Source organism: Andrographis paniculata, unplaced genomic scaffold (genome assembly GCF_009805555.1).
Source record: "Andrographis paniculata isolate CXL003 unplaced genomic scaffold, ASM980555v1 Contig37END, whole genome shotgun sequence".
NCBI lineage: Eukaryota > Viridiplantae > Streptophyta > Magnoliopsida > Lamiales > Acanthaceae > Andrographis > Andrographis paniculata.
In genome coordinates, this window is record NW_026137570.1 from 1,459,974 (window position 1) to 1,476,523 (window position 16,550).

The 16,550-nt window shown below is 33.6% G+C and overlaps 2 protein-coding genes across 2 annotated transcripts; one reads left to right on the forward strand and one right to left on the reverse strand.

Annotated features, from left to right (window-relative positions):
* Nucleotides 1-1,420: 1,420 nt before the first annotated feature.
* Nucleotides 1,421-9,336, forward strand: LOC127250241 (beta-adaptin-like protein C). Its single transcript, XM_051273411.1, has 15 exons — nucleotides 1,421-1,612; nucleotides 2,057-2,254; nucleotides 3,239-3,352; nucleotides 3,479-3,729; nucleotides 4,160-4,295; nucleotides 4,585-4,764; nucleotides 4,859-4,951; nucleotides 5,043-5,254; nucleotides 5,344-5,407; nucleotides 5,494-5,673; nucleotides 5,874-5,966; nucleotides 6,805-7,202; nucleotides 7,743-7,932; nucleotides 8,027-8,230; nucleotides 8,840-9,336. Exons 1-15 carry the CDS (start codon nucleotides 1,526-1,528, stop codon nucleotides 9,137-9,139), a joined length of 2,700 nt encoding a protein of 899 aa, XP_051129368.1. The 5' UTR covers nucleotides 1,421-1,525; the 3' UTR covers nucleotides 9,140-9,336.
* A 1,693-nt stretch (nucleotides 9,337-11,029) lies between these two features.
* On the reverse strand, nucleotides 11,030-14,464 carry LOC127250242 (uncharacterized). Its single transcript, XM_051273412.1, has 7 exons — nucleotides 14,313-14,464; nucleotides 12,991-13,452; nucleotides 12,254-12,401; nucleotides 12,029-12,165; nucleotides 11,579-11,641; nucleotides 11,434-11,502; nucleotides 11,030-11,345 (listed from the first exon to the last, which is right to left on the reverse strand). The coding sequence occupies exons 2-7, from the start codon at nucleotides 13,180-13,182 to the stop codon at nucleotides 11,271-11,273; spliced, it is 684 nt and encodes a 227-aa protein (XP_051129369.1). The 5' UTR covers nucleotides 13,183-13,452; nucleotides 14,313-14,464; the 3' UTR covers nucleotides 11,030-11,270.
* Nucleotides 14,465-16,550: the final 2,086 nt, after the last annotated feature.

A 16,550-nucleotide genomic window follows, 5' to 3' on the forward strand; every position in this document is an offset into this window, starting at 1 on the left:
CCTTAGTATGGGCCACCAAGCCCAGGATCAGACCCAAAATTTTCTAGGCCTCCAGGGCCTCTTTTATAATATATAAAATAAAATAAATATATGGATAATATTAATATATATATATATATGAAAATTGTAATTAAATTTAAATATATTTGATTTATTGTTTTGCTAAAAAAATATATATTCTCTGTCCAAATTAATTATGACACAATACCTTCGGATGCGAAGATGAAATTGTAATAAATTTTAATGTAAAAATAAAATAAGTATTATAAAAAATAAATATTTGATTTAATATATATATATATATATTTTCTAAAAACTAATGAATAATAAAAATCTTGTGAAGTTTATCAAAACAAGACACCTAAAAGAATTTGGATCTATCACCTTTGGTTAACAATTTTCTAGATATATATAGATAGTGAGTATGTATTAGCTCAACATATACTATTATTTAAAATAATTGTTTATTTAGTATTTTAATTTAAAGTATTTTAGTTTTTAAGTATAAAAATTATGTTGATAATATAAAAAATAAAAAATATTTTATATTAAATATTAATTTTTTTACAGAAGAATATAATATATTTTTGATATAATATAAAATATATTGGTGATAAATTAGTTGGACAAACAAATACTCCATTCGCTTACAAAGTTTACATGTTTCTATTTTGGGATGTCCAATTACAAAATTTACATTTCATTAAATACTCTATTTTTTTCCACAAATACCTTTTACTTTACATCATATTATTACTTTTACACAAAAAAAGTAAGGACAAAAATGTCATTACACTACTTTTAACTATTCACTGTAATTAAAATATTATTATTTCTTGAACACCACGCCAAATGTAAATGTAACTCTTTTAAATGGACGGAGGGAGTATATTATTTTAAAAATTAAATTTCATTTTAAACAAAATTCAAATACTTTCACTATTTTTTTATGTTATATTTTTTCAAAAATATTAATATACTCCACATATTTATTATTTTTATATTTTCTATATATTTTTTCTCTAACTTATATAATTTTTTTTTAATATTCTCATAAAGCAAATACACCCTATATTGTAATAAATTGTAAAAATATTTTTTAAATTTAATTAGATAATATAATTATTAATAAAATAATATTATATTTTATTTTGAGACGATGAGAAATGCAAAATTAAATAGTAAGAGATGAAGGAAATATATGTTATTTAAAATATTATATTCAAATATATATAGTATATTTTTTTAATGTAATGTAGTAAAACAATTCGAATCGAAGTATCCGAAACACAAATCTTATGTTTTCCATTTTTCAACTCCGCCAAAAGATAAACCGGATGCATCTCGACCGGGTTCATCTTAAGCCGGTTTAGAGCACCTGTTTATATAGTCTCCCTCGAATTCCCAGTCTCCCATTGTTGGCCAGTTCTCGCCGTGTCTCTGCTTTGATCTTTCCTCTCTTCGTTTCTTCCCGTCTCCACCGCCGGTGGCTGAGCACCGCCGGAGCTATCCGCAGCGAGGAGAGATGAGTGGCCACGACTCTAAGTATTTCTCCACTACAAAGAAAGGAGAGATTCCCGAGCTCAAAGAAGAGCTCAATTCTCAGTATAAGGTAACTTTCCATTATTTGATTTTCAATCTGCTTAATTTCTCTATTTTTGGACTTCGTATTGAGAGATTTGGTCGAGTTTCTGGTTGATCTGCTTGTTGACGGCTTTGTTAGTTGTCTGGTATCGGAACTTTCTTCGTTGTTTTAGTGTGAATCGAAGTTGGATCTAGGTATTTTTGGTTTGATTTAACGGTTCCTGTTGCTTAGAATTGTCATATATGTGTTTGATCTGTGTAGTGAGTGTGTGGTATCATTTGATTTAGCGAGTTTGTGATCGGAATCAAGTCGTTCGTGAAGTAATCTCGAAATCTGTGTTGTGGTTTGATGAAGTTTTACTGAACTGATGCTTTCCGTTTTCTCCATTAGAAAATACTTCTCCTGTTAGTTTTATAACTTTCTAGACTGAAATTTGACTCCAATTTGTCATTTTAACTGTACTGGATGCAGGATAAGAGAAAGGATGCAGTTAAAAAAGTAATTGCTGCAATGACAGTGGGGAAAGATGTGTCCTCACTCTTTACAGATGTTGTAAATTGTATGCAAACTGAAAATTTGGAGCTCAAGAAACTTGTATATCTGTATCTCATCAACTATGCCAAGAGCCAGCCTGATCTTGCAATTCTTGCTGTAAACACATTCGTGAAGGTAAATACTTGGAGGAGCAATTTAGTTTGAAATTCTGATTTTAAGACCGATTGTATAACAACGCTTGAGTTGATTTCCACTTCTTTTGGGTCAAACTTTGATATTTATTAGCATTTTGTGCTACTTCAGTTAAAATGATAACTTGACTAGAGGTCAACAAAGTCAAATTCTTACTAGTAGAATAAATCTTGCGCGTAATGTCAAAATGATTTACTTATTTTTTAGTCATCATAGTGTTCTATAATGTATTGTCAGTCGTGGCATACTGGCATTGTACAAGTTATACACAATATGTTGTTAGACAATTAGGAAAATTCGAAGCACTTGCAAGCAGAACTGCTTTTCCTTAAAAATGCAATGTCCAGTGAGTGAATTTTTCGTGAGAAGCTGCCCGATACGATTTAAGATACAAGTGATGGTGGACTAATATTATTAGATTCATTCTGATCATTCATAAAAGAGGATGAAAAGAATGTTATAAAATTTGGTGTTAATTGCGTTGCTTTTACAACTTTAGTGAAATCTGAACCCTAGAAATGAAAATCTGTGTAATTAATTTTCCTCTTTTCCAATTGCTCCAATATCCTTGTTTAGTCATCAATTCTTATATTATGTCCTTTCATCAGATTTGATTAAGAACAGTGGTCAACATAGATTCTTGACTTGAGCAATGGGGATTGAAATGAGTTAGTTTGAGTGTTCAATGATTATATAACTTAAAAGAGGTATTGTGGTTAAGGGGAACTCACAGTGAAATTTTTGTAAGCACTTCAAATTGTTATATTTTGTATTAGGCTATTTGGTTTCTAATGACTCTATCTGATATAAATATTTGGTGTAAGTTCAACATGGACTGTTTTCTGTGAGAAAATTGGCCTTTCTTTTTCTCCCGTCTGTGTATTGACTAGAAGTCGCCTCTTTAGTTGAAGCAATTGAAAAGCAACTAGTTACTTGCTAAATTTTGTGATCAACATGTTCATCCAGGATTCCCAGGACCCAAACCCTTTGATCCGTGCATTAGCTGTGAGAACAATGGGATGCATTCGTGTTGATAAAATTACTGAGTATTTATGTGATCCATTGCAACGGTGTCTGAAGGTATCTCTATCAAATCTAATATCTACAATTTATTTTTTATTTTTATCATTCCCCTAACCATATTGTCTCATTGTTATTAAACTGTATGCTAAGAAAGTGCCACGTTCTCCTTCTGCATCATATCAGGATGATGATCCATATGTTCGGAAGACTGCAGCTATATGCGTTGCTAAACTTTATGATATTAATGCTGAGTTGGTGGAGGATAGAGGTTTCCTGGATGCCCTCAAGGATTTGATATCTGATAACAACCCAATGGTTGTTGCAAATGCTGTTGCCGCGCTAGCAGAAATTCAAGAGAACAGCAGCAGACCCATCTTTGAGATTACCAGCCACACACTGTCCAAGCTTCTTACGGCTCTAAATGAATGCACTGAGTATGATTATGAATAGCTTTCAAATTTTACTTAAGACTCATACTCCCCCCACCCACAATACTCCTCAATTCATACACATGTTTATATCTCTTTATGCAGTAATCACATGCTTTTGTGTTTCTTGCACTCTCTTGATGTAAATTTAATAATGTGCCTTCATTTGTAGCCTATCTTGTATTAGTATATAAATACAAGAATAGCATGCCATATCAGTGTTTTCTTGTGTTATTGGTCATGGAGTAGGGCTGAACAATCAAAATTGTCATTGAGATTAATTTAACTGGTAGATACAGTATATTCTTTTAAATACCGGTTTTGTAAATGAATCTTGGTTTCTACTTCCTGAACCTATGGGGTTTTCACTCAATTGTTTCATGAAATGTCTTTTGTTCTGCTTAATGAATGTGTATTTGTCTTGTTTTAACTTCAGGTGGGGTCAAGTTTTTATTTTGGATGCTCTGTCCAAGTATAAAGCAGTTGATGCCCGTGATGCAGAAAATATAGTTGAGCGAGTTACTCCACGGCTACAACATGCAAATTGTGCTGTTGTTCTTTCAGCTGTCAAGGTTATTGTTCTCCCCTAAACTAGTAATTTCTTTCTAGCACTTTACCACTAAATCTTCCTGTCTGCTGTGCTTCCATTTCCTTGTTCAACACTATCATTCTTCACCTGCTGAAAAATAAAAGCTAGTCTTTTATTATAACCTTACAGAATTTTGGTATACCAATGTTTTATCCTCATTCATTATCTATTCATATGTATTGTTAACCATCGATTAGAGGGTAAAGCATGGAAGTTGGTTTTCGTCCCAGTACTATTAATTCTAAAGGGTCTTCTGATATTGCAAATTGCAGATGATTCTTTTGCAAATGGAAATGATCACCAGTACTGATGTTGTCAGAAACCTTTGCAAGAAAATGGCTCCTCCTCTTGTGACTTTACTTTCTGCAGAACCCGAGATTCAGTATGTTGCATTGCGTAACATAAACCTTATAGTGCAAAAGCGTCCCACTATTCTTGCCCATGAAATAAAGGTAAATAGTCTTGTTGTCTAAGATGCGCATGCTCTTTGTAAAACTGGTGATGTCTGTATGCAGGTTAACTCAAAAGTATTGTTTTTCCCTGTAGGTTTTTTTCTGCAAATACAATGATCCAATATATGTGAAGATGGAGAAATTAGAAATCATGATAAAGCTTGCTTCTGATAGAAATATTGACCAAGTAAGTCGAAGTTGGTTTAATTCCCCCCCCCCCCCCCCACCCCATTTGAAGTTGGGTCCAATCATAATGGTTTCCTTGAGTATACATTCAGGTTCTTCTGGAGTTCAAAGAATATGCTACAGAAGTGGATGTTGATTTTGTCCGAAAAGCTGTCCGTGCTATTGGGCGCTGTGCCATTAAGTTAGAGAGAGCAGCTGAGCGTTGCATCAGCGTTCTGCTTGAGTTGATCAAGATCAAAGTAAATTATGTTGTTCAAGAAGCAATCATTGTGATTAAGGACATTTTTAGGAGATACCCAAACACGTAAGTGATCTTTTTTTTTATATTTTTTGCTAGTTTATTGTGCCGATTCAGTTGCTTCCTTTCTGAGTTATCTAATTTAATCCTTTCAGCTATGAATCCATAATTGCTACACTTTGTGAGAGTTTAGACACCTTGGACGAGCCAGAAGCAAAGGTATGAATCCATGCCCTGAACCTTTTTTTTTTTTCAAGAGGTGGTCATTTAAAGCTTTTTTCTGATTGTAAGTATTTTATGTGTAGGCATCGATGATTTGGATAATTGGTGAATACGCTGAAAGAATTGATAATGCCGATGAGCTCTTGGAAAGCTTTTTGGAGACTTTTCCTGAGGAACCTCCTCAAGTCCAATTACAGTTGCTTACGGCAACAGTTAAACTTTTCCTTAAGAAGCCAACCGAAGGCCCACAGCAGATGATCCAGGTAATTTCCGGCCTGCATGGATTCTTCTGTTGTATGTTCTTAAATTGAAATGACTATCTTTTTGTTAAGCTCAGTCTTTCAGATATCTTCGGCATGATTTCAGATTACACAAATGATGTAGAACCTTTGGTATAATATTATATATTGTCACTTTTTTTTTTACTTTTAGAGTATGACTTGCATTTTAATCTTATCTATAGGTCGTTCTGAACAATGCAACTGTTGAAACTGACAACCCAGATCTTAGAGATCGTGCATATATATATTGGCGACTACTCTCGACTGATCCTGAGGTATGCAGTGGTTTTGATGTTTGCCGCACTTCACTTGATTGCTTTATTTCTTCATGATGTTCAATCTCACACTTCCTGTGCATCCATATAGGGATGGCAATGGGTCTGGGTAGACCCGAGACCCAACCCGAACCCGACCCAATTTATTTGGAGTCGGGTCCAATTATTCGGGTATCGGGTCTCGGGTCCAAGGGTGGACCTTACCTGGACCCAAACCCTATTAATATATTACTAATATATTCATTATATATATATATATTTTTTAATAATATAAATTATATTAAAAATATGTTTTTAGTTTTATTTATTTATTATTTGTTTTATTATAATATTTTTGAATAAAGTATATAATTTTTAATATATGTTGGGTTCGGGTCCAATTTTAAATTAGATTTTAAGAATTTAAAAAAAAAAAAAAATGGGTCTGTCGGGTTGGGTCCGGGTATAATCAGGTTCCGTATCGGGTCCGGCTGGACCCGACCCATTGCCATCCCTAGCAACCAATTTGATGATAATATCTCGATATCATATTTACCAATAAATGCTAGTGTAGTCATACTAATCCCCACCTAGAGAAAAAATAAAATAAAATCTTAAGGAAACTGCTGTTGCTATAGGATGGCACTGTGGTTAAGCTATGAGTGTTGATCTACCTCTTTGAGAACGAAGATAATGATGAGAGTCATTCACAATGAAGCTGAACCTATTGTTCGATACCAAAAATAGAATAATAAGTCAACAGCTACCATATTCTTATATTATATGTGTCTATTTATGTAACCCTTGCATGTAGAGACGATTATACATTTTTATTTATATTGTCCGACTGATCTTTCAGGCAGCAAAGGATGTTGTTTTGGCTGAAAAGCCTGTCATAAGCGACGACTCTAATCAACTCGAGCCTACACTCCTCGACGAGCTTCTCGCCAACATTGCCACATTGTCCTCCGTCTACCACAAGCCCCCAGACACATTCGTAACTCGCGTCAAAACCATTCAAAGAACCGAGGAAGAAGAATATCCCGACGGAAGCGAAACGGGGTACTCCGAGTCACCGTCTCACGTCGCTCCGGGTGCATCTTCCCCAGCCACGACGAGCAATCCACAGTCCGCCACTGCCAGGCAACCGGCCGCCGCTCCAGCTCCCGCACCCGTACCCGATCTACTCGATCTTATGGGCATGGACGGCAACAATAGTGCCATTGTACCAACTGATCAGCCTCCAACCCCCGCAAGGTAGATTCTATCATTTTTCCATTTTCATTATCGTTAGAGCTGGCAATGGGTCGATTCGTGTCGGGTTGAATACTTTAAACGAGTTAAAGAATTCAACCCTAACCCTATCTGTTTATTATCGTGTCAGGGTCGTATTGATCTTTTTATTATCGTGTTAAATTCGTATTGACCCGTATACATAATTGAGTCGATATTTTTTATTCAAATTCAATTGTTTTTTGTCGTATTATGTTAGTTTTTATTAATTCTAATGTAACATGTACAATGAATTAAGTTGAATTATTTAAATTTGAACTTAAATTAATACGTAGGCTAATTATTAAATTATAATAACTTTACATATATAATAAATATATTAATTAATATTAATATATTATAATCGGATTGTCGATTCGAGTTGAGAGCCTCAGTCCTTAACCCTACGCTTTTTATTATTGTGTCGGGTTGTCGTGTCGTGTCAGTTTTTGCCAGCTCTAATTACCATCCTCTTCGATTTAAATTGTATGTTTTAGAGTATTCATTTTTCTCGGCATTGTGCAGCCCTCCTTTGCCGATTCTCTTACCTGCACATACGGGTCAAGGCCTACAAATCAGCGCGCAGCTCGTAAGCAAAGATGGCCAGGTATTCTACAGCATGTTGTTCGAGAATAATTCGCAGGTACCGCTCGATGGGTTTATGATTCAATTCAACAAGAACACATTTGGCCTCGCTGCAGGCGGACCTCTCCAGGTAATTTTTTGTGATTTCTGTTTCTTAGTGTATGTCATCTGTCATTTATCGTTTTTGAGCTATAATATATATATATATATCTTGCGCCATTCAGGTACCACAATTGCAACCCGGGGCATCCGCAAGCACTCTTTTGCCTATGGTTTTATTCCAGAACATGTCTCCGGGTCCGCCGAGTTCCCTCCTGCAGGTTGCTGTGAAGAACAACCAGCAGCCGGTATGGTATTTCAGCGACAAAATTCCACTGCAAGTTCTGTTCACCGGCGATGGAAGAATGGAACGGTCCTCGTTTCTTGAGGTATGTTGTTTTACGACGAATTAAACTTATTTTCTTTATTTAAAAGTTGAAAATATTTGAGTGTAGTTGTTCAGTATAGCTTTAGGTGTTTTTTTTCTTATGAGGTATGGGAAACCCTAAAAGTATCATAGGGAATGATGTTTTTGTTAGACTTTTAGTTTTTTAGGTTTTAGTTGTTTTTTTTTACATAAGTGTGTTGGTAAATATTAAATAAAACATATTTTATTTCTTTTGTCATCCAAATTTATTCTAAAATTTTTTCGACTGTTATTACTCAAATTTTTTTCAGTTTTCTTTTTTAGTAGAAAAATCACTTTTTCTATTTCTTTTACCATAAAAGATTTTTTTTTTCTTTTTTACCCATTTTTCTTAAAACTCCAAGCCCGGTGAAATGGGCATGATTTTACATGACGGAGGGAGTGGTTTTTTTTTTTTTTAATTTTTAATTTAAAAAAGTGTGGTATTATATATATGTGGTGTCTATGTATTGTATTATTATTTGGACATTGTGTAGAACAAGGCTTATGTATGATTTCCTTGATCAGTCAAGTCATCCTTGTACTCTCATCCAGTTTGATAATTGTTTGGGTTTCTTTTTGGACTATGCAGACATGGAAATCATTACCGGACTCGAACGAAGTTTCCAAGGAGTTCCCGGCAATCGTGCTGAACAGCATTGATGCAACCATCGAGCGGCTAGGCTCATCGAACGTGTTCTTTATTGCAAAGCGCAAACACTCGAATCAAGATGTGTTGTATCTGTCTGCTAAGATACCTCAGGCAATCCCTATATTGATTGAGATCACGGCAGCCATCGGTGCTCCGGGCCTCAAGTGTGCAATAAAAACTCCAAACCCAGAAATCGCCCCGCTCTTCTTCGAGGCGATCGAGACTCTCTTCAGGAGCTGATTAATTTCATTTCCTCTACTACAAGTGTTGTGTTGTGCCTGAGGTATATTTGATTTGGGTTGCTGGTGAGATTGGAATATGAAGTCTATTAAAGAGACCACCCCTACCCCTCCAATTCCATACTTTTTTTTTTTTTAACTATTATATTACATTATATTATGCATGCTCTTTTTTAATTGTTGATATTATTAAATTTAGTCCGGGTAGAAAAGGAATTTGCTTGCTTGTTTGCTACTGTTTTGTCTTGATCTTGTATTCTTATGTTTTTTATGCTATTATTCTTTTCGTAGTTTCTCTAAACTAAACAGTTAATGTATGAATTTGTTTTTCATTTTCTTTATATGTGGAGATTGTTTTAAGTTTGGTGGCATGATTTTATATTACAATAATATTTATGTAAACAAGTGGAAGTTTAGAAGTAGTTGTGCAGTGAAATTTATTTATGCGATGGAGGCAATACATTTATATGTATGCATAATGCAAATGCTAATTATTGATTGATAGCCAGGACTCAAGGAGGCATAGAGAGAGTCATTAAATGAGTTCTCGCTACGTTTGAAAATTGATCCGTCTTAACGGATAAAAAACACCTTTGATATGATGTTTTTTTATAAATATCTTCAGGGAAGCTTTTCTTACGAGGAAAGTAATGAAGTACAAATGTTTCGCCCCAAGAATGGCGCTTCTGCCTGTGAATTTTGCAACCTGTAGTCACGTCACGGTTTACAACATCGATTATCGTAATAATCATACAGTAGTAGTAGCAGTCATCCAATAAATCAAGTTTCATATATATTATACTCTCCCGTCCCATTTCTATACATCAATTTATTTTTTATATAAAATTTTTAAAATATTAAAATTATATTAAAATAAAATTAAATTAAAAATATAAAATTAAATTAATCCTATTAGTATTGTATTATATAAAAGTAATAATATTTATATAATATATTATAAATTTGAAGAATATTTGTAATGTTAAATAAATAGTATAATTATTTAAAAATAAAAATAAATAAATATTTTGTTATGAAATATATATATATTTATTGCACAACCCAATTTAACGTCAGGTCAACAAAATATTAAATATCTCTGTGGCACACACATACTTGATATTTTATCGACCATCCATCCATCCATCCATCTTGAGAACCACACCAGTCTGCCTATATACCCTACCCTACCCTACCCTCCTACTCCTACATTTAGTGTAGACAGACACCTATAACTTAACTGTGTTCGGGTGCTTTGCTTTGCTTTAATCAGTACTCACTCACTCACGTGGGGACCCAAACAAGATTTTTCAAATCTGCCCAAACCTAAATTTTAAGGACGACCACCCACTACTACTACTAGTATCAATAGGAATAGGATAGGAGTCGCCACATAATAATATACATATATATTTATATATAGCCTACACTACACACCACACCAGGATAAATTTGGCCCCCCCCCCCCCCCCCCCAATTCAAAAATAAATCAATCTTCACGTATCCACCTATCCCTATCCCTATCCCTATCAATATCGTTCATTATTATTGAAATTTCAAACAAAACTACATTTATATATACATACTACTCCATGATTCATTTTCTGGTTGGCGGTTGACATTAAGTAAAGCCATATCCCTCCCTATCCCTATCCCAACAAAATATCAAATAGTACCAAATGCCTGACAGCCATGGCTACCCTCTATTCAACCCACCTTCACATGCTCCCTAGAAAAATAAATAAATAAATATCCAACACCAATCAATGCGTGGAATGTTTATAACGGGTGAGGGAAGGAAAGAAGGTTGTGTATGACTATGACTATGACTATGACTATGACCACACTAGGGTTAGGTTATGCTAAGTTACGACTTATATATACATATATATAATGAGGTTAAAAATCTATTCAGCAGAGCAGTAGTCAATTAGAGGTGGATTAGGGTCCATGAGTATTATGCATAAATACCCACACATTCATAGATTTCACATATATATATATATATACACACACACGCTTACACATTCCAACGCACATGTTACAAGCAGTGATGGAAGAAGAAACCTGGCTGTGCAATTAATCATGGACTCCCCGTCGATGATCAATCGATCGTCAATTCTCTCCCTCTCTCAGTTAGTTTCGACCGACTGCAGTCTCTTGGCAGCATGAATGAATTCCGTAATCACTTGCGCCTCGTCCACATGCTGTGAATGCCAAAAACAGACGACGAGCCACTAATCAAATCCAAAGAATGATTCAAATGTTTAGTCAAGGAAGGGAAGGGGAGCTGACCTGCGACAAAAAATGCTGCTGGATTGCGTTAATCAGCTGTTCCTTTGACGGGTTAGGACTAACATGAGCCTGCCGTGTTCCGACATAAGTCAGCAAATTTAAAACGAAAGCGAAACTAATCAGGGGAAATAATGAAGATACATACGAGGCGGAAGCTTCGGTAATATCTCCACATCGACCCTGTACCGAGCCTTGCTAAATTCACCCTCTGATCAGATCAATACACCAACCTAATGTTAGAAAGAAAGCATCGAGCATAGATATATATATATATATATATGTGTATACTTCAAACAGCATGTATTAAAATTCTACAAATCAACATTTAATCCTTATCCTATATTCAACAGTTATTTACAATAAATATCGCTAATTTTATTACAAATTTCTAACTAGATTTTAAAAAATACCTCCAACTACCGGTCATTTTTTAATAAAATACTCATTTTTCTTGGCAATTTTAATGGACGAAGGGGAGGGAGTATCTAAATAAGCCACCATGCGAAATCTAATGATGTGGCGATTTTGATTTGCAATAACGCTTGTTGTCATTTTCCATTTTGCTTGTCGTGGAACTAAATATATATTTACTTACCAAATGGGCCGCATGAAACTTGGATTGAACTTCTCTGCAACTGCCGCGGTTAATTGAAGTGGTGGATGCCGGAGGCAACCATGGTCTAGTGTACCGAACTCTAGGCTTGCTGATCTTGCTTAAGTGAAAGCTAGTGGCTGATGAATTTCATACATATATATATATATATAATTAGTTAGAGAACAACAATGGAAGGTATTATTAAGAAATTGCAATATAACTTACAGTAGCGGTGATGGTCGGGTTCACCGACATCTGAACCACTGCTGAAATCATCAAAATCGTACTCGTCATCTTCTTCATTGCCCGTAGGAGGCCCTAACACACTCAGAGCATTCCTTTGAAGCTTCACCTCAGCCCCATTCTTCAAAACCTGTTGTATCTTCAAGACATTAATAAAACCGTGCTAATGGGGATATAAACTGGTGTTCAAATGGACCAACTAGCAAGCAGCATATTTAAAGAATTTCTATTGTTTTTGTATCACTTTCGAATATATATATATATATATATAGCAATTTTCACAATTCCACATATATACTCACAAATTTAACCACTTCCTCTAGATATATCTATTCTATTATAAGCATTGAGGAGAGTAGTTGAATGTGGAAGGTAATGCCTCAAGAACAAATTTCTGAGAAACTAAAAGAGAAAACTCGATTCAAATGATCTTCAGTCTTCGGAAAAAACGTTGTACAGATCAAAAATCAAATACTCTATCCTCATCTATGTTAAGAAACATCCAACTGAAATGGATAATAACGGAATCAAATCACGCTTAGCATAAACATCAGATTACAACTCTATTTATTCTACTTGATCTAAAAATCAGAATTGTTATTAAAATAATATTTGAGCATTGTTTATTGACTATGAATTTGATCTTGCACAGGAATAACAGAAAAATATATAAAAAAAAATAAAAAATCGAGCTTTGAAAGAAGGGTAAAAACTCGTACCAGCCAATGCCAACCACCAAGTCCAACAGCCTTCTTAACAACGCCCTGCAGACCCACCAAAACGCTCTTTGTTCTATTATTTCCTGTCACAATAACCTTCGTATGCCTTGGGAGGACAGACAGCTCTTCGTCTCCGCTTTCCTCGCGGAAAGGCGACAGAACTCGCGAAGGGCATGATTCTGTCTCCAACATCTCACTCTTGAAGTTGAGCAGATGAAACTACAAGCAAAAATCAACAGCAGCTAAGAATTCCAGGGATATGTCTGATACATGTCGTCCGAGCCTGCCTCTCCTCTGCCCCCAATGTTTAGGTGAAACTGTTCGAAATGATGCAAATTTCTTCGAAGTTGACTTTAAACTATTCAATTAGAAGTTAGAATTCATGGCAGCTCAGGCCGAAGAACGATTAACCATCTCGATAGCTGACAAAATAGCGCAAAATTCGTCCCTCGACAAGCAAATCTGGAAGAAGATAAATTAGTCAGATTAAAGCCAAAAGGACGCAGAAGAGACCTCTCGCAAATATATAATGATGTTTGACATGCGTACACTACTAGTAGTAAATATAATTGTAAATTGTAATGATCGAGTAAACCAATCAACAAACGCATCAGATAGCAATTTAAAACTCAACACTATTCTCTCTCTCTCTCTAAAAGCCACTCTCTCTCACATGCGCACATAGTGACAAGACAAGGTAGACGTTCGGTAACTGCTGCTGAGATCAGATTAATTACACACAATCCAAAGCAGCTTCTCTTTTACCAAAAGAAAAATAAATAAATAAAATTACACATCCAAAAATTTCCAGTTCCAGAAGATGCCTGCATTCATCCAAACCATGGAGATTTACAGAGGCAGCATATTACATTAGAATTTCGATTCAAATAAAATGCTCAACATTAGACTAAAAACCAAACGATCCAATCCATTATCCGCAGAAAACGTATACACACTGAAATTCGAGAGCAAACGAACTCAAATCAAAATCCTCCGAAAACGCACACTCAATTACAGCACAAACCATCACCTCCACAAACCAAATGCTCCAGCAGAAATAAATAAAAATGCTCAACATTAGACTAAAAACCAAACGATCCAATTCATTATCTGCAGAAACCTTAATTTACACACTGAAATTCGAGCAAAAAAACTCAAATCAAAATCCTCCAAAAACATATAATCAATTACAACACAAACCATCACCACCACCAAACCAAATGCTCCAACACAGACTATTAACAACACATAAATTTAATTTTGGTTATAATATATAAATTTAAAAAATGGAAAAAAACAACACAAAATGCAAACACACATACCTCTTCCGGAAAATGCCGCTATGAACAACAGAATCTCGAGCGCAGGTCTAGAGAGAGAAAGAGAGAGAAAAATAAAAACATAAAATCAAAAACTGCTCTCTGAATTCACAGCAAAATTCTGAAGAGGGAAAAAGCATGAAGTGAGTGCACATGAGATAATAACCACCCTTTACGGGCGACCTGCTACTGCCAATTGGCGGTGACAAGGAGGCCCCACCCGTACGGACATCGCCCACAGGGTAACGGGCTGACCGGGTCACGCACATTATTAATATTATATCGTTTATTTGAAGATTGTTTGGAGTCCGCGCCTTCTTTTGTTGCAGGCAGCTGGACAGCATTTCTTTACTTACTAATTCCCCGGCTGTTGTCACGACTCTACGACGTCGTTTCTTTCGGGGTAATCTACACCGTTGATTAGGTAGTGATTCGACGGTCGGATGAGAGGGGAAATAATTTTACTACTATTAATATCCAATATGCGTTTTCAATTTTCATGCATGTCAAAATCAAATCGGATTGAATTCTAAAACGTCGTAATTATTTCTTAAAGCAGAAATTTAAAGGATTTTTTTTTTTTTTAGTGTATTTAGCTGTTTATTACTCCCTCCGCTCAGATATCATGTCCACGTTGCCGTTTTTGTCCGTCCCACGTACCATGTCACTTTCTTTTTTTGAAAATGATTACACACTTTAATCTCATTTTAAATTTTTAAATTTTATTTTTTTTAATTTTAATTAAACTAATTAGTTATCTTAATCTTAATTTATAATTATTTATATTATATGATAATTATTTTCACTAATATATTCTTAATTATCTATTAATTATACTCCTCCTAAAATACCGTGTATCTGCAGTGTAGCAGACACGATATCTGGGACGGAGGGAATACAGATTAATTAATTGGTAAGAAAATTAATAAAAATGTGAATTTTATTTTAACAAAAAATCAATTTAAATTGATTTGGCTACTCAATGAATTTTTTTGGTAAGTATACTTTTGAAATTTTAATTGCATTTGGATATGTTAATTTTTTATTTAAATAATTTTGATGTGATATTTTAATAAAAATATATATTTAGACAAAAATAGATGAAATTGTTATATTTAAATATATTTTAGTTTTTACCAAAAGTTAACATTCAATATAAAATACTAATATTTTCAAAACTATCCATATAATGCTTTATACCTCACATAAAAAAATTTATTCAAATTAAAACATTAAACAAACAAAATTTTTGGTGAAATTGTTTGAAGTACTTTTTGTATTTTTTTCTTTTATATAAAATATAAAAAAATTTACAAATAATATAAAATAATAAGTGTGTAATATATTAATTTTTTTTTATCAAAATGTATTTATGGGAAATTATGGAAGAACACAATCATAGTAAATTGTAAAAAATATTTATAATATTACATAAATAATATCCCTTCCCCCCAGGTTAGATGACCTATTTAGTTAGATACTGAATATTTTAGACTGTATATATCAATAAGTTATTAATAATAAATTATAATATTATTTTGTTAACTTTTTCTTTTATTTATCCGTATTATTGTAGATATTTTAAATATTTTTAGCATTATATTTCAATAAAATATATACAATATAAATATAATTTTTTAGATAACAAAATTTTATATAATATAAATAAATAAATAAACAAATATTTATCATTATCGTAAAATAATTTTATAAAGAAAAATGAAGAATTTTTTTTTAAAAAAAAATATATGCTTAGTGAGCAGGACAAAAATTTTTTTAAAAAAATTTGAATTAAAATTAATTTATATTTATTAAATATATTTAAAATTAATAAATTTAAAAATAAAACAAAATAATCATTTTTTATGGAATAAAATAAAAAAAAAAGGAAAAGAAGTAATCATTGGACGGATGGAATACAATTATTACGAATATTTTATTTTAAAACAGATATATATATATATATCTTTTTAAGATGGAAGAGATATCATTTTTTATTTATTATAAAAATTAGCAAAAAATGCATACCAATATTAAAACCATGCCCAAAGAATTTGAAATCCATATGTTATAAAAACACCAACACCCAAAATATTAAAAAAACATTAATAGTTCCATGCAGTTTGTGGGTCCCAACAGGATTTGCATATCTACCCAAATCTAAAGTAATGATCCCACACGCGGTCCCAGGACCAGAAGACCAGTGACCACCTGGTTGGGATGCAGGAAGAGAAGACGATG